The sequence below is a fragment of the Leucopleurus acutus genome, assembly GCF_964270905.1.
Source record: "Leucopleurus acutus genome assembly, chromosome: 4".
Classification (NCBI taxonomy): Eukaryota; Metazoa; Chordata; class Mammalia; order Artiodactyla; family Delphinidae; genus Leucopleurus; species Leucopleurus acutus.
Genome location: NC_139146.1, coordinates 83,668,452 through 83,696,032, shown reverse-complemented (window position 1 = coordinate 83,696,032; position 27,581 = coordinate 83,668,452). Strand labels below are relative to the sequence as shown.

Below are 27,581 nucleotides of genomic sequence, written 5' to 3'. Positions count from 1 at the left end.
ACTCAGCACCACCAAATTAGCTCTACAACAAATGCTAAAGGAACTTCTGTAAGTGGGAAACGCAAGAGAAGAAAAAGACCTACAAAAACAAACCCAAAACAATTAAGAAAACTGTCATAGGAACATACATATCGATAATTACCTTAAACATGAATGGATTAAATGCTCCAACCAAAACACACAGTTTTGCTGAATGGATACAAAAACAAGACCCATACATATGCTGTCTACAAGGGACCCACTTCAGACCTAGGGACACATACAGGCTGAAAGTGAAGGGATGGAAAAAAGTATTCTGTGCACATGGAAATCAAACATAAGCTGGAGTAGCAATACTCATATCAGATAAAATAGACTTTAAAATAAAGAATGTTACAAGAGACAAGGAAGGACACTAGATAATGATCAAGGGATCAATCCAAGAAGAAGATATAACAATTATAAATATATATGCACCCAACATAGGAGCACCTCAATACATAAGGCAACTAACTGCTAACAGCTATAAAAGAGGAAATCGACAGTAACACAATAATAGTGGGGGACTTTAACACCTCACTTACATGAATAGACAGATCATCCAAACAGAAAATTAATAAGGAAACACAGGCGTTAAAGACACAATAGACCAGAAAGATTTAATTGATATTTATAGGACATTCCATCCAAAAACAGTAGATTACACTTTCTTCTCAGCTGTGCATGGAACATTCTCCAGGATAGATCACAACTTGGATCACAAATCAAGCCTCAGTAAATTTAAGAAAATAGAAATCATATCAAGCATCTTTTCTGACCACAACACTATGAGATTACAAATCAATTACAGGGAAAAAAACGTTAAAAACACAAACACATGGAGGCTAAGCAATATGTTACTAAATAACCAAGAGATCACTGGAGAAATAAAAGAGGAAGTCAAAAAATACCTAGAGACAAATGACAATGGAAACACGATGATCCAAAACCTATGGGATGCAGCAAACGCAGTTCTAAGAGGGAAGTTTATAGCTATACAAGCCTACCTCAAGAAACAAGAAAAATCTCAAATAAACAATCTAACCTTACACCTAAAGGAGCTAGGGTAACAAAAACAAACAAAACCCAAAGTTAACAGAAGGAAAGAAATCATAAAGATCAGAGCAGAAATAAATGATATAGAAACAAAGAAAAAAATAGCAAAGATCAATAAAACTAAAAGCTGTTTCTTTGAGAACATAAACAAAATTGATAAACCATTAACTAGATTCATCAAGAAAAAGAGGGAGAGGACTCAAATCAATAAAATTAGAAATGAAAAAGGAGAAATTATAACAGAAACTGCAGAAATACAAAGCATCCTAAGAGACTACTACAAGCAACTCTATGCCAAAACAATGGACAGCGTGGATGAAATGGACAAATTCTTAGAAAGGTATAATTTTCCAAGACTGAACCAGGAAGAAATAGAAATTTGAACAGACCAATCACAAGTAATGAAATTGAAACTGTGATTTAAAATCTTCCAACAAACAAAAGCCCAGAACCAGATGGCTTCACAGGTGAATTCTATCAAACATTTAGAGAAGAGCTAACACCATTCTTCTCAAACTCTTCCAAAATATTACAGAGGAAGGAACATTCCCAATCTCATTCTATGAGGCCACCATCACCCTGATACCAAAACCAGACAAAGATACTACAAAAAAAGAAAAATACAGACCAATATCACTGATGAATATAGATGCAAAAATCCTCAACAAAATACTAGCAAACAGAATCCAACAACACATTTAAAAAATCATACACCATGATCAAGTGGGATTTATCCCAAGGATGCAAGGATTCTTCAACATAAGCAAATCAATCATTGTGATACACCATATTAACAAATTGAAGAATAAAAAACATATGATCATCTCAATAGATGCAGAGAAAACTTTTGACAAAATTCAACACCCATTTATGATAAAAACTCTCCAGAAAGTGGGCATAGAGGGAACCTACCTCAACACAATAAAGGCCATATAGGACAAACCCACAACAAACATCATTCTCAATTGTGAAAAACTGAAAGCATTTCTTCTAAAATCAGGAACAAGCCAAGGATGTCCACTCTCACCACTATTATTCAACATAGTTTTGGAAGTCCTAGCCATGGCAATCAGAGAAGAAAAAGAAATAAAAGGAATACAAATTGGAAAAGAAGAAGTAAAACTGTCACTGTTTGCAGATGACATGATACTATTTATAGAGAATCCTAAAGATGCCACCAGAAAATTACTAGAGCTAGTGAATGAATTTGGTAAATTTGCAGGATACAAAATTAATGCACAGAAATCTCTTGCATTCCTATACACTAATGATGAAAAATCTGAAAGAGAAATTAAGGAAACACTCCCATTTACCATTGCAACAAAAAGAATAAAATACCTAGGAATAAACCTACCTAGGGAGACAAAAGACCTATATTCAGAAAACTATAGGACACTGATGAAAGAAACTAAAGATGATAGCAAGAGATGGACAGATATACCATGTTCTTGGATTGTAAGAATCAACATTGTGAAAATAACTATAATACCCAAAGCAATCTACAGATTCAATGCAATCCCTATCAAATTACCAATGGCATTTTTTATGGAACTAGAACAAAAAACTCTTAAAATTTGTATGGAGACATCAAAGACCCCGAATAGCCAAAGCAGTCTTGAGAGTAAAAAATGGAGCTGGAGGAATCAGACTCCCTGACTTTAGAGTATACTACAATGCTACAGTAATCAAGAGAATACGGTACTGGCACAAAAACAGAAATATAGATCAATGGAACAAAATAGAAAGAGATAAACCCAGGCACCTATGGTCAACTAACCTATGACAAAGGAGACAAGGGTATACAATGGAGAAAAGACAGTCTCTTCAATAAGTGTGCTGGGAAAACTGGACAGCTACATGTAAAAGAATGAAATTAGAACACTCCCTAACACCATACATAAAAATAAATTCAAAATGGATTAGAGACCTAAATTTAGGACGGAACACTATAAAACTCTTAAAGGAAAATATAGGAAGAACACTCTTTGACATAAATCACAGCAAGATCTTTTTTGATCCACCTCCTAGAGTAATGTAAATAAAAACAAAAATAAGCAAATGGGACCTAATTAAACTTAGAAGGTTTTGCACAGCAAAGGAAACTACAAACACGACGAAAAGACAGCCCTCAGAATGGGAGAAAATATTTGCCAATGAATCAACGGACAAAGGATTAATCTCCAAAATATATAAACAGCTCTGGCTGCTCAATATTAAAAAAACAAACAACCCAATCCAAAAATGTGCAGAAGACCTAAATAGACGTTTCTCTATGGAAGACATACACATGGCCAAGAAGCACATGAAAAGCTGCTCAGCATCACTAACTATTAGAGAAATGGAAATCAAAACTACAATGAGGGCTTCCCTGGTGGCTCAGTGGTTGAGAGTCCACCTGCCGATGCAGGGGACATGGGTTCGTGCCCCGGTCCAGGAAGATCCCACATGCCGCATAGTGGCTGGGCCTGTGAGCCGTGGCCATTGAGCCTGTGCGTCCGGAGCCTGTGCTCCACAATGGGAAAGGCCACAACAGTGAGAGGCCCACTTGCCGAAAAAAAAAAAAAAACTACAATGAGGTTATCACCTCACACCAGTTAGAATGAGCATAATCAGAAAATCTACAAACAACAAATGTTGGAGAGGTTGTGGAGAAAAGGGAACCCTCTTGCACTGTTGGTGGGAATGTAAATTTATACAGCCACTATGTAGAACAGTATGGAGGTTCCTTAAAGAACTAAGAATAGAATTACCATATGACCCAGCAATCCCACTACTGGGCATATACCCAGAGAAACCAATAATTCGAAAAGATACATGCACCCCAATGTTCTTTACAGCACTATTTACAATAGCCAGGTCACAGAAGCAACCTAAATTCCCATCGACAGACAAATTGATAAAGAAGATGTGGTACATATATACAATGGAATATTACTCAGCCATAAAAAGGAACAAAATTGGGTCATTTGTAGAGATGTGGATGGATCTAGAGACTGTCATACAGAGTGAAGTAAGTCAGAAAGAGAAAAACAAATATTGTATATGAATGCATACATATGGAACCTAGAAAAATGGTACAGATGAACCAGTTTGCAAGGCAGAAACAGAGACACAGATGTAGAGAACAAATGTATGGACACCAAAGGGGGAAAGTGGGGGTTGGGGCAGGGGTGGGATGAACTGGGAGATTGGGATTGACATGTATACACTAATATGTATAAAATGGATAACTGTTTAAAAAACTGTTTAAAAAACTGTTAAAAAACTGTTTAAAAAAATAAAAGAAAATTCAACAATTCAAAAAATAAAAATAGAAAGAAAGCCTATGGAAGGAAGCTAACTTCAGAAAAGAATGCTGCAAACTTTTAAAAAATAAATGAAAATAGGTCTATGTCTTTATTCCTGTCTTCTTAAATTCCAGACCTACTAGAGAATGGACTTGAGGATATGGGGAGGGGGAAAGGTAAGCTGTGACAAAGCGAGAGAAAGGCATGGACATATATACACTACCAAACGTAAGGTAGATAGCTAGTGGGAAGCAGCCGCATAGCACAGGGAGATCAGCTCGGTGCTTTGTGATTGCCTGGAGGGGTGGGATAGGGAGGGTGGGAGGGAGGGAGACGCAAGAAGGAAGAGATATGGGAACATATGTATATATATAACTGATTCATTTTGTTGTAAAGCAGAAACTAACAAATAAATAAATAAAAATAAATGAAAATAAATTTTTAAAATTCTTTCTCACAGCCCCTTTATTTAATTGCCTATTATACAAAAAGATCTGATTTCAGTGGACAGCAGATAAAAACATGTAAATATGAACATTTGTGATTTGACATTACTTACAAAGTATTTTTCATAAAATATATTAATTTAAACATTTTTGAAAATTTTGGCATGCCATTAACAACTGTTTTATTGCAAGATATTATCCTATACCTACATGCACATTTTAGCACATTGTTAAGTTAGAGATCTTGGCAATTACTCAAAAATGAAGCATTTCACACTTCTAAGCACTGTATTTTTTCTCAAAATTAATACTTCGGTTAGTCTGAAATTGCCCTGTTTTGATCCCTACTTCTGATTATTCATGCCTGCTTCCTCCAAAACCCTATCTCTCAGAGTCCCAAACTGGCACATTGAGACCAGAAAGATTTGTTAGAGTCAGATTAGAAGGGCTTTTGAATGGTAGATGGAGAATTTGGAAATTTTTTTCCATAGGCAGTAGGTATCTATTAACTTTTTGTTCAGAGAAACATGATCAAAGTGATATTTCATGTGAGTACATAGAAGTCAAAGGGAGCACTTAAAAAATATATGAACCATATTCCAGCAGATTTGAATCAAATAGGTGAGTGTTGGATGAAATAAAAAGTAATGCATGGGGAGAAACATAAAAGAAACACAAAAATATTTGGTGATTAAGTGTAAGTAGGGGTTAAGAAAAATTCAGTGCTGCTTAAAAGAAACCAGAAAAAGATAAAATTCATCTGGTTTGTTGGTTTGATTTATGGTATGTTTATTTATTGATGCTTTTTTTTTAATGCCATTAGGGGTGGATGTGGTATAAGGGTCGATTTTAAACATGTTTATTTTTATGTGAAAATAAAATCCAAATAAAGGGAATAGAGTTTGTTTTTTTTTTAATAGAATGATCCTCTGAAGACAAATAATAGTTGGAGATATAAATGTGGGACTCTTCAGCTTATAGTTAACTGATGCCATGAGCAAAGAAATATCTATGAGAGGTAGGGAGAAAAAGAGGTAGAAAGGGAGAAAGATGGAAAGAGATAGAAAGAGAGATGGAAAGAAGTGGGAAGGATTAAGAACCAGCATTCATCAGGAATTGCTCACACATAAAATGTTGGAAGAGAATTCAGAGCCAATAGAACTGACAGAGCAGTGCTTCAGAGTGGGAAAAAGAGAAAACAGCTCATCTGATGTATAGAAACAAGAGAAGAGTTTAAAGGGCGTAGTGTGTGTTCAACAAGGTCAAATACCTCATTATAGTGTATGGTAAGGTAAATGGAGAAGTACTCATTACATATGGCAAATATATCATGCATAGAACTCAAAGGCAGAAGAGAGGTTTCAGAGTAAATTTAGTAATGTTGGTTCTCAGAAGATGAGGCTGGTTCTAGACGACTCAGTCAAGATGCTGAAAAATAGGAGAGAGTAAGAATGACAAATAAAACAGGAGATAATATGTATATGTAATATCTTCCATTTAAATAAGGCTGACAATAGTTGAAGCACTATGCTAAGTGTTATCTCTAAACAGAAATATAATGATCCAGGGAAATTATCCCTAACTGGAGATTAATGAAATGAGATTAATGAAATGAGACTTGAGGTTAAATAATTTGCCTTAACCCAAATGTATAGTAAATGTTGGACCTGTTTTCAAATTCAGTTTGAACTAATAATAGCAGTAAGTTTATGTATAAGAATTTGTTCTCTCCAAGAGAAATTATCTGTAGCCTTGTAAGTAGAAGAGAGGTAGTCTGTAAGGAAATGATAATCACTTCTGGAGGGAGATCTGTTGTTTTTTTGGGGGTTTTTTTTTGTTGTTTTTGCAGTACATGGGCCTCTCACTGCTGTGGCCTCTCCCGTTGCGGAGCACAGACTTCGGACGTGCAGGCCCAGCGGCCATGGCTCACGGGCCCAGCCGCTCCACAGCATGTGGGATCCTCCCGGACCGGGGCACGAACCCGTGTCCCCTGCATCGGCAGGTGGACTCTCAACCACTGTGCCACCAGGGAAGCCCCTGGAGGGAGATCTTTAAAGATCATTGTCTTGGAAGAGACAAGAAAAATTCTAACAGGGGTGTTAGGTAAAGCAAAAGAAGGGTATAGAGTTGTATTTAACCATGGAGTTCAGACTTGATCACTCTCTTTTATCTATAAAGTTTAACATTTCTAAAATGTGGGAAGTTAGCATGGATTAGTCTACTGAGAAAATGAGGAAGACTCATTATGGGGATGACTTTGTAAGGAAATTAAAAGAGAGAATCAAAAGCTTTGGAGCACAAATGAAATAACATTGAACTTATTTGGACCAAATTTGCATGTTTTTCTCTAGAAACAGTGCCACCTGCCAAAAAGAAAGTTGACTGAGAAAATAAGTAATTTGAATTTAGAAATTAATAAAGCAAATCTTGGGGAAGGCTACTACTAGTGATAGTGGGGTAGCTTTGCCCTACTACATTTATACTGTTCACCAGGAATAAATTCTCTACCACAGACCTCAGCATCAGAGGATAGGAAAAAACAGGGTAAAGGGACCTTGAATTGCAACTATTATTATCCAAGAAGAGGGAGGGGAAGAGTATAGATTTCTATTGTAAGTAGTAGTTTTCCTCATACATGAACCACTAGTTGCCGATATTGAGCTCTTGAAGACTGATCTGAAAGGGCTGAAAATGTAGATCAGTGTAAGACGGTTGTCAGAGAGTCAGTCAATTTTGGTTAAAAGAATCAATGATGAGGTGACAAGACTAGAAACGGTAGCATTTAAATGTCCCAAAACTATTGATAGGGCCAAGATCATGTAAGAGACTGTGAAAAACAAAACATGGGGATGCATAATTGTTATTAGTTTTGGTGACTTAAAATTTGTTATCATACCACTCTGAATTTATCAAAATGATAATGTCATTAAACAATACGCATGCTAAGTTATCCTATTGAGGGTTTCTTGAGAACATTAATAAAATTTATTTTGTTCTATAAGTTTCTTATTTTAATCAACTTAGCTATCAGCACAAAAGAAAAAGTCCCTTGCTTTTTTAGGTACAACTATCTAATTATGTCCATATTCCTCTTATGATAGTAATTGTGTTATTAAAATATAAAATATTTCATCTAAATTCATGTATTTAAAAAAGACCATGTAAACTAATCTTACTGTAGATACAAAGTTCTAAATGTATGCCTTGATATTTTTGAAAAAGCGTTCCTACTAATAAAGTATATTTAGTGATTATATTCTGCTTGAAATTATAGTTTTTAAAATTATATTCAAAATAGTGATATCATACGAGGTCACAGCCACATCATTTTGGACATTTCAACCTATATCTATAAGAGAAAGTCCTATCTAATATAATGAGACTTTTTTTTTTTCCTAGAGAACAGCCACATGCAAACTCTAAAAATGTCAAATCTCATATACTTAGCACCTCCTATTTAGGAGGTGTTTGAAATCAAAAACAAAATTCCATTTTGTCTTGCAAACCTAAGATTGCTAAATTAATACTATACAAACAATGACATTCTTTTTTATGATAAGGAAATAATCAGTGACTTAGTGGTTCTTTCAAATTTCCATTTGGAGAATAAATATTTTCTCCTAAAGATGTCTTTTCAATTACACACCATTGAGAAGAGATATAAGGGGAAATCTCAGCCAAGTGTGGGTGAATTGCTTAAACCTTGCATTAATTACTGACTATTAAGCAGCTCTTATTTGAATGCATATGATCCCTGTAACCACAGGCTACATTTTCTCTGTCTCCTATCAGCAGTTGCAGCATCCAGCGATCAAAGCCAGATTCCTATAATTGCTGTGTCTGTGACAGTGGGAGTCATTTTGTTGGCAGTGGTTATTGGCTTCCTCCTCAGTGGAAGGTAAGACAGGAAGCTGTGCTTCTGAACTTTTGCAGCTGATCTCTTCCTTACCTTGATCTGACCATTTGGCTATTAAGCACATTCTAAAACAAATGAGGCGAGCAATATATCAGTAGATAACCTGTATGTAGGATGTATTTCTCAAGCTTTACCTTGTCCATGTTAGTGCTAACTTTTAAGCGCACAATTCCTCTTTTCCAGGTATACTCTCTACACAGAATAGTATTAACTTGTTATTATTTATTATGTCGTTAATATAACCATATCTTTTTCTGATGTAGTTTATTTTAACGTGAATTTTATTTTTCCTCTCAAAAGTATTGACATATCCTCTCAAAAGCTTCAATTTTAGTGTTTGGGAAGGCCTGTGTCTGTGTCTGATATTTTAGAAGAATAAAACTAATAATTCTAGTTAGCCAGAGTTCTACCTAACAGGGTGATGGATACAAAGCAGACACACCCGCAAACAAGCATTTTGACAAATAACCACCCTTTTTTTATGGTTGCATTTATTTTCAGCTTCTGAATGATTTCAACCTGAATACATCAATCATAGTGTATACTGATTTAAAGTGAATTTTATTGAATGTTATATCAATAGATACATTAATATGTGTATTATCTATCTACATTTTTCATTTTGAACAAAAATAAAAGAGGTAGAGCCCCAGCAACAGCTTATGTAGAAGGTATCTCCTGACATTGAGCTGAGCATAATAAACCTTCCTAAAAAAATAAACAAATAAGAGCATGAGTGTGTTCTACTCCTACAACAAATGTATTTTCATTTTTCATCCAGGCCACTATTAGAAGGGATATTCTGTAATGAGAGCTGTCAATTTGAAAATGTTTTGGTGTTAGACTATTATAGAAAATCTCATGAAAATCTTCATGAAGATATTTAAACCTGCACAAATATACAAAAATATACTATAAGGTCCAAAAAAAGTCATGAAATCAATATTCATATTGATTTTGTACTGTTTTACTCATTTACTTTTGACTCTTCAGCACCTATTCAACTCATAAATATATAGAATTAGACATTTTCAATATACTGCATATTGTATTCTGAAAAGATTTATGACTACATCCTTAAATTACAGTAGTGACATTTTATTTTAATAAAACACTGTTACTTCCTTTGAACATCCTTTCTCTTTTCTGAAAATTCCCTTTCTTCTAGTTCTTGGTCATTTGAGTGTTGAAAGTTTTCCTAAGAAATCATTGCTTACTTTTAATGTTAGAATAGCAGTGACACATTTTTAGAATTGCTAAATTCTAAATTCTTCCCACAAACTGGGAAACAGTTTGTGCTCTGTTGAGGACAGCCAGCCCTCCCCAGTCAGAGGCTGGCTAGCTCGTGCCCCACTGATCTGAAGTCACTTAGGGAGAATGCTCTACCATTGTCCCTGCTTTCTGGAAGATAAGCTAATTCCACCAGTCTTGTCATAAAAACTTTGCTCAGGTTTCGATCAAGTAAGATAATTGAATTGAGTGAATTGTAACTACTAAGAAAACTACCACGAGATAATGTATCTTTTCTACCCCAGAAGGGTGTATAACTATGATACATTTGCAAAGCTGGTTTGTAATATCATTATTTACTTCTGAGAAATGGTTGGCCTCTTCCTTTTCAATAAATCTGGAAGTGTTAGTTATATTTAGGGACATGGGAATTATAAGAAGATATTATTTGTTGGGTCCACTGAATAAAAATGGAGGAAAGAGCAGATGTCTAAAGGCCAATAAATTTGTGTTTGAAGGTTTATTAAAGAACAAATAAAGTATAGGAAGTATTTTATTGTAGACTTAGCACACTTTATCTGTTTAACCTAAGTATTGTTAATGTGAATTTACTGATGACATTCAGCTAAGGATTCTCGCTTACCTATATATGAATCAGCCCCTGCCCCCCCCCCATTTTTTCCCTAATACATACAAAATTGACTTAAAAGCAATTCACTTCGTTACACCTGCAGCATTAGACAAAGTGAGAGAAGGTTCAATCTACCTACTATTTGGTAGCTGAAGAAGAGTATAGCTTTAGCACACACATACACACACACACACACACACACAGACACACACACACACACACATGAATTCCATATCTATCTGAAAATACCATAGAAGAATAACTAAATTTTAGTATATAGAAATGTTTAGTGTATTTCTCAGTTAAATAAAAATGACATCTATACCCAAAAGGCAAAGCTTAATTTTCAGCATAACTAAACCCAAGACATGGTAAGATAATTTTGGATCTACTGTCTTACGGAAGTATATTACTTTTTAAAAATAGCAATACCTTACAAATTGTGCATTGCTTATTCACTTTACTTTTTTTTCTTAATTACAAAGACTGTGATGCTGAGACTAGGAATTTGCAATTTAAAGGAAAATACACTTTACTAAAAATCAATTTGAGATTTATATTTTTTTACCAGCAAATTCTTTGCACCAAACTTTTACTTCATTTTGTTGAATGCACATTCTTGAATTTCAAGGTCATTTGTCTTATGATAGAAATATATTTGGCCAAACAAAGAAAAGTTTGGACCAAATAGAAAAGAGCTGGCCAAGTGGTAGATTTTAATCCAATCAATAATCACATTAAATGTGAATAATCTAAATATACCAATTAAAAAGAGACTGTCAGTTTAAATAAAAAGGCAAAACCCAACTAGATGCTGCCTACAGGCAAAGATGACGGTGAAGTTGTAAATGGGGTGTGCATATTTGGGGTTTTGGGGGTTATTGATTTGGGTGGTAGTTGTACAAAGTATTTCCTTTGTAATTGCTTGTTAAACCCCTTTTTATATACTTGATATGTATATTCCCAATAAATAAATAAAGTTAACTGGCAATCAAAAGAAAAAAAAGAAATATATTTGGCCATTTTATTTTACTTTTCATAAACAGGTTATTTTATGTTTGTATTATATAAACATACTTATTCAAAAGCTAAATGATATGATTCTAGAAAGGCTTTTCCTATCTCATTCAAGGCAATGAACTTCGCAATTTTTGTTGGGACTAAGAAAATTGAACCTACCTCTTAGTACATAGAGTATACTGATTAACTAAGTAAAGTTTTGTCAAATAAAAGAAAAACTAAATGAAGAGATGTGAACAAAGCCTAACACAAATTTGGGAGTTATCTTTAAGCAATAGCAAATTATTGAAAAAAAAGGCTTTTCTGGGAATGTTCTAAGGACAGTGAATTATATATACTTCTCCCTCTTCACTGTGCTAAAATATGATTGATAAACACACAAAAACATAATAACACTTAGACTCCACTCTCACTTTGAACTTACTCTCTTATATCACCTTTTAACCTCTTGAATATATTATAAACCAGATATTTGCTCTTACGTAAAATGTCTTTTAATTACAAATAATTTAACTCAGTGGTGATATAGACTTAATTCTGATATATTGCAAATATATTACTATCCTCTGTATGTAATATTCATTGACAATTTATATCATCATTTGGGCTCAGAAGCAGCTATGTATTGAAAGTACGTATTCACTGGCAATTTGAATTTTTATTCAGACCAAAGGAAAAAAATCAGGAATATAACACATTGAATACTATAAGAATAATCTATTTCAAAGAAAGCAATAAACTTTTTTATTCTAAAATACATTGAAAATGAAAAATAAATTAAATATAGAGACTTTCTAATCTTTTTAGGCTAAAATTGATTATGCAGAAACCTCTTGGAGTCTTCTTACCTAGACACAGTTAAAATATAATAGACAAGGATTGATCCTGAAGGGAGAAAGTTCTATTTAAAAAATGACAAAGAATTGTAACATCTTAGGATTCTATCAGTTTTGGAAATCATGTGACCATCTTGTTTAAAGGTGCTAAATATTCCGTAGAGCATTTTCTGCAGGTTTCAGACTATCCTTTTTACTTTCTTTTCTATTACTTGTAAATGGTGTTTTCATGGGACTACAAAATAATTGACTTGTTCTCAGCAAACTATGAGCTAATTACCCTGGGCTGAATATAAATTAAACCTCCTAATATGCACAGCGTGTTGTAATTGTTTTTTTTGTAATTGTTTTTTAATTTTTCATCAGTAATGACACTGCACATTGATAACTTTCTTATTATAACCTAATTTTGTGAGGTTGTCTCTTATATATACGATTTTATAGATATAAATTGTTTAATCAGACTTTCAACCAATGATGTCATCTCCACACTCTTTTAGTTACATGTTTGAGAAAGTCTTCTACTTTGAACTTCTCTTTTTCTTTCCTTTGAAGACAATCATTGATACTATTAGATTGACTTTTTTTCTGTGTCCCTATCTTAAACTTGGGACCTCATTCTGAAAATTGACTACTGAACACTTTCTTAGTCTGATATAAAGCTTAAATTAACAGGATTTAGTTGTATAGGAAAACATCTTTCAGTGTACAGAAACTATTTCTTTGAAACTTGCTCAATATAGACACTCTGGGATAAAAGAATATATTTTAATGCTTTGTCTCTTTTATTACTTATGAACTTAATTAAATCTTAAGAAAATTTCAGAGCTTTGCTTTTTTATTTCAATTAATTCCACATGTACACTGAGAGGTTAAAGATACACACGTTACACACATGCATGCCCACACTTATGTGTACTTATCTTTCATATAAACACAAAAAAGGTAAAGCTGTTTGCCAATTTTAAAATTGGAAAACAAACCCAAAAAAACTTATAGCTCCTGAAGGGGCAGAAGGAATCTTTCAAGATGCTTAGTCTTGGATATGATTCTAAGGCTATTAATATGTGACTTTATTTCTGTGATGTTCCTGTTATGATAAATTTAGTCTAAGGGGTGGTTTAATGCCTATAAAAAGGATTAACTATTTTCTAGGCAAAAAATCTTCCCTTGCGTGTTCTGATCATGTTCAAATACTGTGGTTAGACATGCTAAATCCTGTTTCCCTTTGTCTTTCATTAAACAATTGAAACTCAATCGATTTGAAATGTCAAATCGTTTCCTGAGGAAAAAATTCTTCAGAAATCAGTTAATACTGTACTTGGAGGCTAAGTACAAATTTATGTTACTCAGACCATGTCAGAAATTTAGGGGAAAAAATAGATTTATGAAAACACTGCTTTTGGGGTTTTTTGTTACTTAAAAATAATATTAAAATTTAGCCTTTTGTAATTTTTTTCAAGTCTCTTAAAGTCTAACATGTTGTAAATGACACACTCTTCCCAATTATCCATTACAAACATATATTGAGCATTTATTGCACATAAAACACCAAGAAAAGTCCCAGGCATTTAAAATAAAAAGGCAATGTCCTTTTTTCAAAGTGTTTCCAAGTTAAATTAGTAGTCTGATAAATGGACAGAATTTCATAAACAGAATTACAACAGCTGGGGTTAAGTAAAAGAGTTTAAGTTGGAATCATTTCCTTCATAACTTTTTTTCCTTTGGACCAAAATGAAGGTATGATTCATTAATTCAAGAAATATTCGACTTCTTATTAAATGCCTGCCACAGTTCTTATATTAGGGAAAACAATAGCTTGATAGTAAAATATGCTGGACTTAGAAACTTTTCTTCAAGCTCATTTGGAGCCAAATAAAATAATTGTACAGGCATCTTGAATGTAATTATTTAATTCAGACAAATGCCAGAGCTCTGCCCACATTTGATATCAAAGAATAATAGCTTCCAAAGTGAATGATTTTTAAAGGCTATGTAGCATTCTAAAACCATCAGAGAAGCATCTTTGCCTAACAGAAGTAACACAATAATAATATTGATGATAATAAGTTTAATACTGTTTAGCATGAATTACACACTACCTACTACTAGGTACTGTTCCAAGGACTTTACATGTAATATTTTACAACACTATGTCTCAGTATCAGCACTATATCCAATTTATACTTCATAAAAGTTATCTTCTTGATGTTTCTTGAATCTTGTAAAAATAGTCCAGCTGTAAGGCTTTTGCATTGGCTCTTCATCCTGTCTAAAACTCTTTTGACCCAGAGAACAACATGGTTTCCTCCTTCTTTCTTTGCTCAATCTAATTCTCTCAATTGAGCTGACTAAAATGATGACCCATTATTCCTTCCTCTGCACATCAGGTATCCCTTACCCTGGCTTGTCTCTTATAACACTCATTGCCATTATAATATGTATATCTTATATATATTATAATATATTCGGTGAGCCAAAAGGTTCGTTTGTTTTTTTTCACATAAGATGGCTCTAGTAACACTTAGCTGTCTTTAAGTTCATTCAAAACAATTTTGTTAGATTGTATGTTACAGCTGTCAGATCAGCATGCATTAAAAAAAAAGACATCAAAATTGGTGAATTTTTGTGTAGCCATTTTAATATTGAAGATGGAAGAAAAAAGCAACATTTTTGGCATATTATGCTTTATTACTTCAAGAAAGGTAAAAACGCAACTGAAATGCACAAAATGATTTGTGCAGTGTATGGAGAAGGTGCTGTGACTGATCGAACGTGTCAAAAGTGGTTTGCAAAGTTTTGTTCTGGAGATTTCTCGCTGGACGATGCTCCACGGTTGGGTAGACAAGTTAAAGTTAATAGTGATCACATCTAAACAGTCATTGGGAACAATCAATGTTATACCATGAGGGAGATAGCCAACATACTCAAACTATCCAAGTCAAGCACTGAAAATCATTTGCACCATCTTGGTTATATGAATTGCTTTGATGTTTGTGTTCCACATAGGTTAAGCGAAAAAGACCTTCTTGACCATATTTCCATATGCGATTCTCTACTGAAATGTAATGAAAACATTCTGTTTTTAAAACAAATAGTGACAGGCGATGAAAAGTGGATACTGTACAGCAGTGTAGAATGGAGGGACGAGATCATGGGGCAAGTGAAATGAACCACCACCAACCACACCAGAGACCAAGGCCGGTCTTCATCCAAAGAAGGTGATGTTGTGTATATAATGACATTGGAAGGGAGTCCTTTATTATGAGCTCCTTCCAGAAAACCAAACAATTAATTCCAACAAGTACTGCTCCCAATTAAACCAACTGAAAGTGGAACTTGACGAAAAGTGTCCAGAATTAGTCAACAGAAAATGCATAATCTTCCATCAGGATAAGGCAAGACCGCATATTTCCTTGATGACCAGGCAAAAACTGTTACAGCTTGGCTGGGAAGTTCTGATTCATCTGCCATATTCACCAGCCATTGCACCTTCCGATTTCCACTTATTTCAGTCTTTACAAAATTCTCTTAATAGAAAAAATTTAATTCCCTGGAAGACTCTAAAAGACACCTGGAACAGTTCTTTGCTCAAAAAGATAAAAAGTTTTGGGAAGATGGAATTATGAAGTTGCCTGAAAAATGGCAGAAGGTAGTGGAACAAAAGGCTGAATACAGTGTTCAATAAAGTTCTTGGAGAAAGTGATAAATGTGTCTTTTATTTTTGCTTAAAAAACCAAAGGCACTTTTTGGCCCACCCAATATATGTATTTCTTCTGTTGATTTTTTGTCTGTCTCCCATACTAGATTATAAGCTCTAAAATGATAGGGATTTTTATCTGTGGGTTCCTGCCACTTAGAACACTGTCTAGAACATAGATTATATTATATAGTCAGTTAGTGAGGGTCTGGGTCTTGAGCACAGCTCTAACTTTAAGGCATTTGCTCTTCACTGTATAACTTCCCCATGACTTATATCATTCAACTATATGATTTTGGTGAAATTCTGATCTCTTATATGTAAAGCCACTGAATATTTACTACTAAAGATAATAGTATTAACATTTAAGAACCTTCCAAACTGCTATGAATAAAATAACTCTTAGAAATTAAAGTCAGTGATATCTTAACACTAAAGTAAATTAAGGAATACATTAGGTTATAGTGACTTTTCCCTCTATTCTACACTTGGCAATTATACCTGGTAAACTATATCGATTCTAGAATCACATATATCAAATGTCACCAACCCCATGACCATTCCTGATTTTGTGAAAGCTAGTTAATATCACTTTTGTTTTCCCTCCAAAATTGTTTTTCCCAATTGAAATGATTTTAGTTCATCATTTTATATGTGTCTCCCCTGATAGATATGTATTCATGTTGAACACAGATTCTAGTGTAGTTTCTCAATAAATGTCCAATGACTGGATGACTGGAAGAGTGAAGCTGGAGTTGGAGACTATTGAAAACATGCTTCGAACTACCTTTCCAGCATTATCACTATGTGTTTTTGACCTGGATTCCTTTGTTTGCATATGACAGAAGACAAATTCAAAGTGGTTTTATCCAAAAGATAATTGTAGATCATATAGATGAAAAGTTCCAGAGATTTTTAAAAAATCCAAAGTACAGGCACATAGATCCAAATGGTAAAATATTCTCTGCTATGCAACTGGAGACACATGATTCAAGAAAGCTCTGGCACAAATATGGTATTTAAAGGCACTGATCAAAATAAAGCTATTTGGGTAGAGCCCTGGGGCTCGGATATGTATTGAGAGATAGAGTGAAGGAGGAAGATCCAGCCAAAGGAGACTGAGAAGGAGTGGTCCATAAAGTAGCAGGAGACCACACAATTGTTGAAGCAGAAGCAGAAATGGTCACCAACTTGAATCCAGCCCCTGCTTTAGAGCTTTTGACCCTTCACTCTCACAGGTGGCACATGCTCTGACAGGAACCTAATACACAGCCCCACAGAGTAAACCAATCAGTAGCACTGAGACCTTAACTAAGAAGAGTATGGGGAATGTATACTGCATGGCAGTACAGTTACAGTTCATGCCTGAACCTGAAGTAGGGTCAGTCTCAGACAACGCACATGAACTAAGAATGAAGAAAGAAGAGAAACCACGTGAGCGTGGTTTCTTTTTTCATATCCTCTATTTCATCTCTCAATATTTAAACCTCACCCACATGTCAAAACTCACATCAACTGTTCTATCATAAAAACATACTCAGTTCCTTTAGCTGAAGTATTCTCCCCTTCCACTTAAGTCTCAGAACAATATACCAGTATTTCTCATGGAATGTAACACTTTCAAACCACAAATTATAGTAAATATGTTTTCTTTTCTGCCCTCCAGTAAGTATATAGAGGATAAAGACTTCTGTGGCTCTCCCACATAACCTAATTGAATGAATACCTCATAAATTATTGAATTAAAGATAAATTGAGCATCAATCTCTATTTGAAGTGCTTTGTCTCATTTTTCCCATTAATGTTGATAGTTTGGAAAATGAAAAATGTTAGTAACTCTGACATAAGCACAATAAAATACCTAACCCATAAATGTGCTTTCTTCCTGAAAAATGGAACTTCTTGTGCCATCAGCAAAATAAATGCAATGATATCAAAGAAGTATTGTATAGGAGATAAGAAATCTTCACTAGCTTATATTATTATTTTTTTTTTTTTTAGCTTATATTATTTATTTGACATCTGGGCATCCTAATGCCAGTGTGGTGATGCACGTGGTGATATCAATCAGTATTCACTTTTATAAATGATAATGTACATTAATGCAACTGTATTTCCCTCTCAATCTTTTCAAGTTACGGTCAGCATGGATAGTTGATATATTTGGCACCTTTAACAACTAGGATTATGTACTTTCAGACTTGATAAGTTTTGATAAGGATAAGTATTACATTAAAATATTTTAATCAAATACTATTTTATTTTAAAATAATGATAGACAAATATTTGTAATCACACATGCAATCGCTGATTTTAGAAAAAAGCTCATTAAAAACAAATCTCAGTGGTTTAATGATTAGCAATAGATGTGATTTTATAAAACTGTAATAAATCCAGGCATGTATATTGATTTAATATCTGAGAGTTATCCCTTCTATTTTCTCATGATTACATGCTTTTTTCTTCAGAATCTGAATCAAAGATAATTAGAGAGCAGATGATAATTTATTAATAACATACAAATGGGGATCAGGGCAGAGCAGTGCCAGAAAGACTAGGGGCATAGCAACAACTAATTGCCCACTGTGGGAAATAAATCGTCCTAGGAAACTGAACCCAAGAGGGTTACTGGCTCAATTGCTCAACATTATTGAACATCCCACCTGCGACTTCTCACAGATCAAACATGTAAACATCACTGCAATTCTCAGGAAGTTATATTGAGGCAAACATTTGGAAGGAAAAACTCTATTTATGGTACTAGAAGCAAGTTAATGTCATTGTTTTGCAAAGAAGAAAATTATTTTAGCAAAGAATCTGGAGACTTTCAGATTTTAAGTACTGTGAAACACAGGACAGGTCAAAAGCCTAACCACAAGAGCTGAATACACTTTTTATTTGAAGCTCCATTTGCCTGAAGCTCCATTTCTTTTAGAATGTGATCCCCACCTGAAAGAGAGAGCATGTTGGCATGCCAGTAGATGCTGGGTTCTGGCGGGAAACTCTGCTAGTTTCTGGGAACCTTACCATGTCTCTCAGAGCCCACAATAGCACAGGCTTTCATAGGAGCCTGATAGCCAGCTCTACAGAGAAGATCAATAGCACTGCCCTATGCCAAAACGTGGACCATCTATTCAACAAAAAATCAGTCAATTTCCTGAGGCATGTCTAGGAATGTAATTATTGCTGAGAAATGAAGCAAATGAACAATAAAATGTTCCAAATGATTTTAAACACCAGGTAAAAGCCACATTTTTCAAGACCTGTGCTCTTTTTTTTAAACTTGCATGAACCTGGAAAGAAATAAATGTCTCTAATGGATTAGCAACTCGGACTCAAACAGCTGAACTCTTTATTATACCATGTGGAAGTATTGACTTGAGATCTGTCTGATGGCTGTGATAGCTATATTGCTACAAAACATACTATATCCCAATTATCTTGCTTACCAAATTCTTTTACTATCTCTCACCCATGCTTCTTTCTTCTTTCTTACTCCCCTGACTTTCTAATCTCACAGAAAAATGACATACTTTTCTGTATCAGATCTTTGGCACACATTTGCCATCAATAGTCTACAGGCATTGTCCACTCTCTTGAGCCATCAGTATTGCGGGTAATGATGTTAGTGAGTTTTAATTATTATTTTATGTTTAATTATATGTTTTTAATTGTTATCTATAAAGACTTATCATCCTGTTCTTGTGGTCTGGCACTGGTTTGCTTATCTCCTTGACGGTCATGAGTTCTCTTGATTCAGGGTCAATTGAAAGGCAAGACAGAAGCTTGGGAGCTTATTGTAGGTGCTTTTGTTTTTGTTTTTGCTTCCTCTCCACACTACCACTTTCATCCTGAGTAGCAAAATATCATCAAGTTGGCAAGTTGAGACCTCTGTGTGGTGATTAGTGGAGGAAAGCTTCTTTGTTTCTTAGATTTTCTTAGGCCCTTCTTAGACCAACTGCATAACTCCTCTTCAGGGTCCCTCCAGACTAAATATTCCATAGGATTCAAATATTCTCATGTATCTCACAAACACTGCTTCTCCACCTCCAAGAGCCCTCCATGCTTCTGATATTGAGAAATCCTAGTGCTGCTTTCACATTCCTATGCCTATTTCATTTGATTTTCCTGAAGCAAATTTAATAGACATTGGTTTGAACTGATTCTATTCATTGATGATGTACACATTTGCCAACATTTAAAAAAAACTCTACCGGGCTTCCCTGGTGGCACAGTGGTTGAGAGTCCGCCTGCCGATGCATGGGACACGGGTTCGTGCCCCGGTCATGGAAGATCCCACATACTGCGGAGCAGCTGGGCCCGTGAGCCATGGCCGCTGAGCCTGCGTGTCCGGAGCCTGTGCTCTGCAATGGGAGAGGCCACAACAGTGAGAGGCCCGCGTACCAAAAAAAAAAAAAAAAATGTAAGAATATAAGATTAAGTGAAATATTTTCTATGTTAATATTAATTTTTCCTAGATATACTGGAATTTACCACCAATCCTCACTGATGAAGTTGTTTGTGAGATCTCCATATGTGCCAGCAACACAGTGCTACATTTTAAGGATACTAAGTTCAGCATAAGTATTTAATCAGTAGATACTAAATTTGTAGAATTATTCTGATTTTCTTTATTTGTTACAAGTAAAATTATCAGGAAAATGTCAATCTATAGGTCCAATCCTCCTCAAAAAACTTTAAGATGAAATTTAGCTACCCAAATGACTAACTTCTATCTCATCATGTCAAAGATGATGTAAAATCTGTTATCATCAAATCAGCATGAATTCAATATTTACATGATAAGTGATATTGAGCATTGTTTATATACACAGTTTCATGAGACAAATATATGATGAATCAGAATTCTATATTAGCATGACTTTGTATGTTTTCTAATACATAAGGACCTCTTGATTTATTTTGATGTTGATATCTGACTCTCTCTGACCTCCTGTTATTCTAGCTGTTTCAAATGTACAAATGTACTCTTCTAGATTCACCTCTTCTCTAGTCATTTGGAATGTAAAGGGACAGGACAAACTGGACCTTTCCTGGAGTCCTAAAGATTTGTAATTAATCATTCCAAACCTGTGCTAGTGTGTACTGTCACTCACCAGCCCCAAAAGGGAAATAGCTATTTTGAATTCCAAGTTGATGTCTATTTTACCACCCAGTATCTTTCTACCCAAGCCCTGAGTCTTCTAAATCTTCATGCAGGAAATGGAAATAGGACGTCCTTCTGTACATCTCAAATATCTGGTTGGAGCCGATGCAGTTTGGCCTATTGGTTCTTATCATTTCCCCAAAGCCAGGGTGACTGAATCCTGCTCTTGCATCTCCAACTCTTTGAAACCCCCCTCACTCTAAGAGGACTCTTAAATAACCTAGCTTGGAAGTCTACTGGGGGTCATCTCAGTACAATATGTCCTAAAGTGAAACTCACTCTCAATCCTGCTTCTATCTTTCCACACACTGCATTTTGTCTCCTTAGACCTCAAATATTCAACTTGCTGAACTATTTCAGCTATATCCTAAAATATCTCCAGAGATTACATTAATGGCCATTTCCTTAGATGAACATCCTGATTTTTTGACTTTATCAAGACCTCTTGCTGTCTGCCTTTCCTATACATTTCAGTTGATTTTTTACATTGAATATTACATAGTTGGCACGGTTACAGTTATTGTCCTAATTTCTTACTAGCTGCTATTTCATTTATGTATGCATATTTAAATTTTATGATAAAAATTATATAGAACATTCAAGACAAAATGTAGGAAAAAAATTAGTCATAAATATCTACCAGAGGTAATCAATATTAATATTTTGCCATATATATTTAAAATATTTTATATATATATTTGAGTTCAACTAATATAGTTTTGTTTTCTGTTTTTCTCTGATTAACATTATAATACAAAAATTTCCTCCGTAATTGGAAATATTTTAAAAGCAAAAATTTATTGCTTCTTTGATATCTAACCTTTCCCGTATGCTTTTCCTTTTGTTTTGTTCATTTGTTTTCTTTTATTGTGTTGGTTTAGGGGAAGGGGGTTGTTATTTTTTATCTCTAATGTTCTTAGAACACATTTGTATAATTCAAAGTAAGGGTCAATGAATATGAATATTTTAAAGGCTGTTGATACATATTGACAAATGGCCCTCCTAAATCATAGTACCAATTACTATACCCCCCAACAGTGAATGAAATTGCCTGGTGGTTCACAAACCAGTCAATCTCTGCTAATTTAATAGGAAAAAAATAGTTCTGTGTTTTTAATTGAATTTCTTTATATTTTTGAGATTTAATAGGATCATTAATATATTTGCAATGAGTATATAGTCATTAGCTGTTTTATTACCTATTTTGTAAATTAGGTGTACATGCTCTTTACCCATTTATGCTAGTGGGATCTTAGCTTTTCATATAGTGAAAATATATCATTAGAAGTAGCAAGATTTTTTTGCTTTGCAATAATATTTATTTTACATGGGATACAAAAAATGTTAATTTTATGGGGTTGGGGTTCTAAATTGATATTTTCTATAGATTTATGTAAGTACCAGCACTGTTTATCACCCTCTCCTGATACTGTTATAGGTCTCTACATGTAGCATATACTAAATAAGTGTCTATGTAGGAATTCTTTTATCTATACTGCCTGTGGGCTATCAAAGCTATTCTTCTAGCTGATGCCAGGATCATATTAGTTTAAGTATTATAATTTAACCATATTTTTCAATGTTTGTTCAGGCAAATTCATATTGGGAAATCACATATGGTCACAATTATAAATATTTGACATAAGTACTTTTGCGTGTATATATACACACACACATATACATGTATACACCATTGCATGCATATAAAGCAATTTTAATCATAATTAACCACTGTTATGTTACATATTGAATATGTGCATAATGTATTAAAATAGTTAACATTTATCACCCTTGTATTTAATTTTAAACACAACTACCATAATATATGATTTTGGTACTCCTGACCAATACTAATAGAAAACAAAATATATTTACATGAAATTTGAATAGTTCGATATGAAAATGAACCTTTAGCTTTCTTTTAAATCATTCTCGTAATTAATTCAATTCTCATAATTTGCTTATCACAAAATATACACATTCCTTCTGTTTTAATAATTTCAGTGTACTTCCCCAGTTACTTTAATTTTTTGTGAGTTATGTAATTAAATTAAAACATTAGTCCTGGTTTCTCTACCTTATAAGTTTAATGCTGATAGATGTGATTCAACTTTGGAAAAATATTTAACAGCCACAATGGAGGGAGCTAAATAAATCAGAACTTAAATATTTGGCTTATTTCTTTGAATAATCTCTTCCCTTTTTTTGACCCACTCATATTTTTAATTAATATTACACTTTCATTAAGACAAAGGAATGTGTGAAACAAATGTTACTATCAGAACTGTGTGTAAATATTCTATTTTTTTTTAAGCTGGCAAAATTAGCATCACTTTTTTTACAACTTTATTTTCTCCTGCTTTTTCCTTTTTACTCCTCTCAAAATAAATTAAAATCTAAAATAGATAAGGATAGATAAGCACAATCAAGTTAGTCGTATGCTCCTCTCGAAGAAGCATTGCAGATAGACTGATTCAGCTGTGAAATGACTGGGAAGGAGAAGTTCAGAGGAAGGAGCTTGTAGTCACTTTCGGCTTCTAGAAATGGAGGAAATTGATGTTTGCTCGGTGGAGGTGTCATTACTGCAGGAGAAACACATAATTCAGTACTTTGTATATTAACACTATTATTGTGCCAGAACAGAACAAAGATAGTGGTTGACTGCAAAAATGAATCTATGTAATTTCCCTTTATTGAACTAGTAAAGGTGATCTCTTCTGTGGAAATAAACAAAAAGACACCCAAATTAAAACAAGCAAAGGCTATTTATTAAGAGCTTGCTATAGCAAGGGAATCAGCCACCATCACCTGAATTTGGCAGAGACCCAAAGGCAGGCAGAGGAGTGTAAAAGCTTTATAATGAAAAAAAGGAAGGCTTCAGGTATGCCCTGATTGGAGGTTATTGGCCTGGGGTAGTTGGAGGTGAGCTAACCAGAAGTGGGGCATCCTATGTGATTGATTAGGCTTCCTCTAGTTGGTCCTAAGTTGGAAGTACAGACAAAAATTAGGGAAATTTATTGATAAAGTTCTGACCATTTGAGACAATTACTACAGAGGTTGTAGTTTGCCTTCCTGGACTGGTTGCTGCAGACTTGGAGTCAGAGTTCTATTTTTCTACTTGGTCTGATCATTGCCCATTTGTATATTCATACTCTCACTTCATACATTTCAGTAAATAGTAGTGCAAGGCTTTTTTTTTTTAATAGGTCTTTATTGGAGTATAATTGCTTCACAATGCTGTGTTAGTTTCTGGTGCACAGCAAAGCGAATCAGCCATATGCATACATGTGTCCCCATATCCCCTCCCTCTTGAACATCCCTCCCATCCTCTCTATCCCACCACTCCAGGTAACCGCAAAGCACCGAGCTGATCTCCTTGTGCTATGCTGCTGCTTCCCACCAGCCAACTATTTTACATTTGGTAGTGTATATATGTCGATGCTACTCTCACTTCGGCCCAGCTTCGCCCTCCCACCCCATGTCCTCAAGTCCATTTCCTATGTCTACCGCTTTATTCCTGCCCTGCAACTAGGATCATCGGTACCAATTTTTTTTTTTTTTAGATTCCATTTATATGCATTAGCATGTGATATTTGTTTTTCTCTTTCTGACTTACTTCACTCTGTATGACAAAATCTAGGTCCATCCACCTCACTACAAATAACTCAATTTCATTTCTTTTTATGGCTAATATTCCATTGTATATATGTGCCACATCTTTATCCATTCATCTGTCGATGGACATTTAGGTGGGTTCCATGTTCTGACTATTGTAAATAGTGCTGCAATGAATATTATGGTACATGTCTCTTTGAATTCTGGTTTTCTCAGGGTATATGCCCAGTAGTGGGATGGCTGGGTCATATGGTAGTTCTATTTTTAGTTTTTTAAGGAACCTTCATTCTGTTTTCCGGAGTGGTTGTATCAATTTACATTCCCACCAACAGGGCAGGAGGGTTCCCTTTTCACCACACCCTCTCCAGCATTTATTGTTTGTAGATTTTTTGATAATGGCCATTCTGACCAGCATGAGCTGATACCTCATTTTAGTTTTGATTTGCATTTTTCTAATAATTAGTGATGTTGAGCATCTTTTCATGTGCCTCTTGGCCATCTGTATGTCTTCCTTGGTGAAATGTCTATTTAGGTCTTCCACCCATTTTTTAACTGGATTGTTTGTTTTTTGGATATTGAGCTCCATGAGGCAGAAAAGCCTCGAGAAAACTGAGCTTTACTTTCACGTAACTTTAAGTCTGTGGTCCAGTAGCTCAGAAGGGCAAAATGAGGACACTGAATAAAGAATAGTTTTATAAACCCACGCACATATGGTCACCTTATCTTTGACAAAGGAGGCAGAAATGTACAGTGGAGAAAGGACAGCCTATTCAATAAGTGGTGCTGGGAAAACTGGACAGCTACATGTAAAAGTATGAAATTAGATCACTCCCTAACACCGTACACAAAAATAAGCTCAAAATGGATTAAAGACCTAAATGTAAGGCCAGAAACTATCAAACTCTTAGAGGAAAACATAGGCAGAACACTCTATGACATAAATCACAGCAAGGTCCTTTTTGACCCACCTCCTAGAGAAATGGAAATAAAAAGAAGAGTAAACAAATGGGACCTAATGAAACTTAAAAGCTTTTGCGCAGCAAAGGAAACCATAAAGAAGACCAAAAGACAACCCTCAGAATGGGAGAAAATATTTGCAAATGAAGCAACTGACAAAGGATTGATCTCCAAAATTTATAAGCAGCTCATGCAGCTTAATAACAAAAAAACAAACAACCCAATCCAAAAATGGGCAGAAGACCTAAATAGACATTTCTCCAAAGAAGATATACAGAGTGCCAACAAACACATGAAAGAATGCTCAACATCACTAATCATGAGAGAAATGCAAATCAAAACTACAATGAGATATCATCTCACACCAGTCAGAATGGCCATCATCAAAAAATCTAGAAACAATAAATGCTGGAGAGGGTGTGGAGAAAAGGGAACCCTCTTACATTGTTGGTGGGAATGTAAATTGATACAGCCACTGTGGAGAACAGTATGGAGGTTCCTTAAAAAGCTACAAATAGAACTACCATATGACCCAGCAATCCCACTACTGGGCATATACCCTGAGAAAACCATAATTCAAAAAGAGTGATGTACCAAAATGTTCATTGCAGCTCTATTTACAATAGCCCAGAGATGGAAACAACCTAAGTGTCCATCATCGGATGAATGGATAAAGAAGATGTGGCACATATATACAATGGAATATTACTCAGCCATAAAAAGAGACGAAATTGAGCTATTTGTAATGAGGTGGATAGACCTAGAGTCTGTCATACAGAGTGAAGTAAGTCAGAAAGAGAGAGACAAATACCGTATGCTAACACATATATATGGATTTAAAAAAAAAAAATGTCATGAAAAACCTAGGGGTGAAACAGGAATAAAGACACAGACTTACTAGAGAATGGACTTGAGGCTATGGGGAGGGGGAAGGGTAAACGGTGACAAAGCGATAAAGAGGCATGGACATATATACACTACCAAACGTAAGGTAGATAGCTAGTGGGAAGCAGCCGCATAGCACAGGGAGATCAGCTCGGTGCTTTGTGACCGCCTGGAGGGGTGGGATAGGGAGGGTGGGAGGGAGGGAGATGCAAGCGGGAAGAGATATTGGAATATATGTATATATATAACTGATTCATTTTGTTGTGAAGCTGAAACTAACATACCATTGTAAAGCAATTATACTCCAATAAAGATGTAAAAAAAAAAAAAAAAAGAATTAAGGGGAGAGGAGATAAAAAAAAAAAAAGAATAGTTTTACTGTTTTGTTATTTTATTTGAGATATTATGACTCCTAAAGAATCCAAGTAGCTAGTATTAAAATATAGAAGTACAAAAATCTGTCATTAATCATAGAACTTGCAACTGAAAGAAACCTGTAAAGTTAAATGTTATATGGGGGAAAAATTGTGAATTAAAAAGATAGAGGATAGGATGAAATTTACAGTTACTTAACAAACCAATCTTCCTTTGTAGATAATGTAAATTAACACTGTAAACAAATTGCAGGAGAATTATTTAAAGTACTTACCAGAGAACAAATTGTTTTAAGGCACCTTCTGGCACTTTAGAAGTTTTTATTAACATGCAGACCATTAATATGCTAACTACAAACCTTTTCCTTTGTATTCATTAAGTAAACTCCCCTAAGACTATTATAAGACACATCATTCAATACAAGTGTTTATTGAGTACCTAT

At 34.6% G+C, this 27,581-nt stretch overlaps 1 protein-coding gene across 10 annotated transcripts in view; it reads left to right on the top strand.

Annotated features, from left to right (window-relative positions):
- EPHA5 (EPH receptor A5) overlaps nt 1-27,581 on the top strand; it is a gene marked incomplete at both ends in the record, with an annotated part of 326,480 nt that overhangs the window by 235,790 nt on the left and 63,109 nt on the right. For 7 of the 10 annotated variants that reach the window (XM_082837948.1, XM_082837945.1, XM_082837954.1 and 4 more), the window contains one exon: nt 8,600-8,705. In XM_082837948.1, the coding sequence (XP_082694074.1) occupies nt 8,600-8,705 (106 nt within the window). The remainder of the gene's footprint in view (nt 1-8,599; nt 8,706-27,581) is intronic. The other 3 variants (XM_082837949.1, XM_082837947.1, XM_082837946.1) reach the window with 1 other exon arrangement.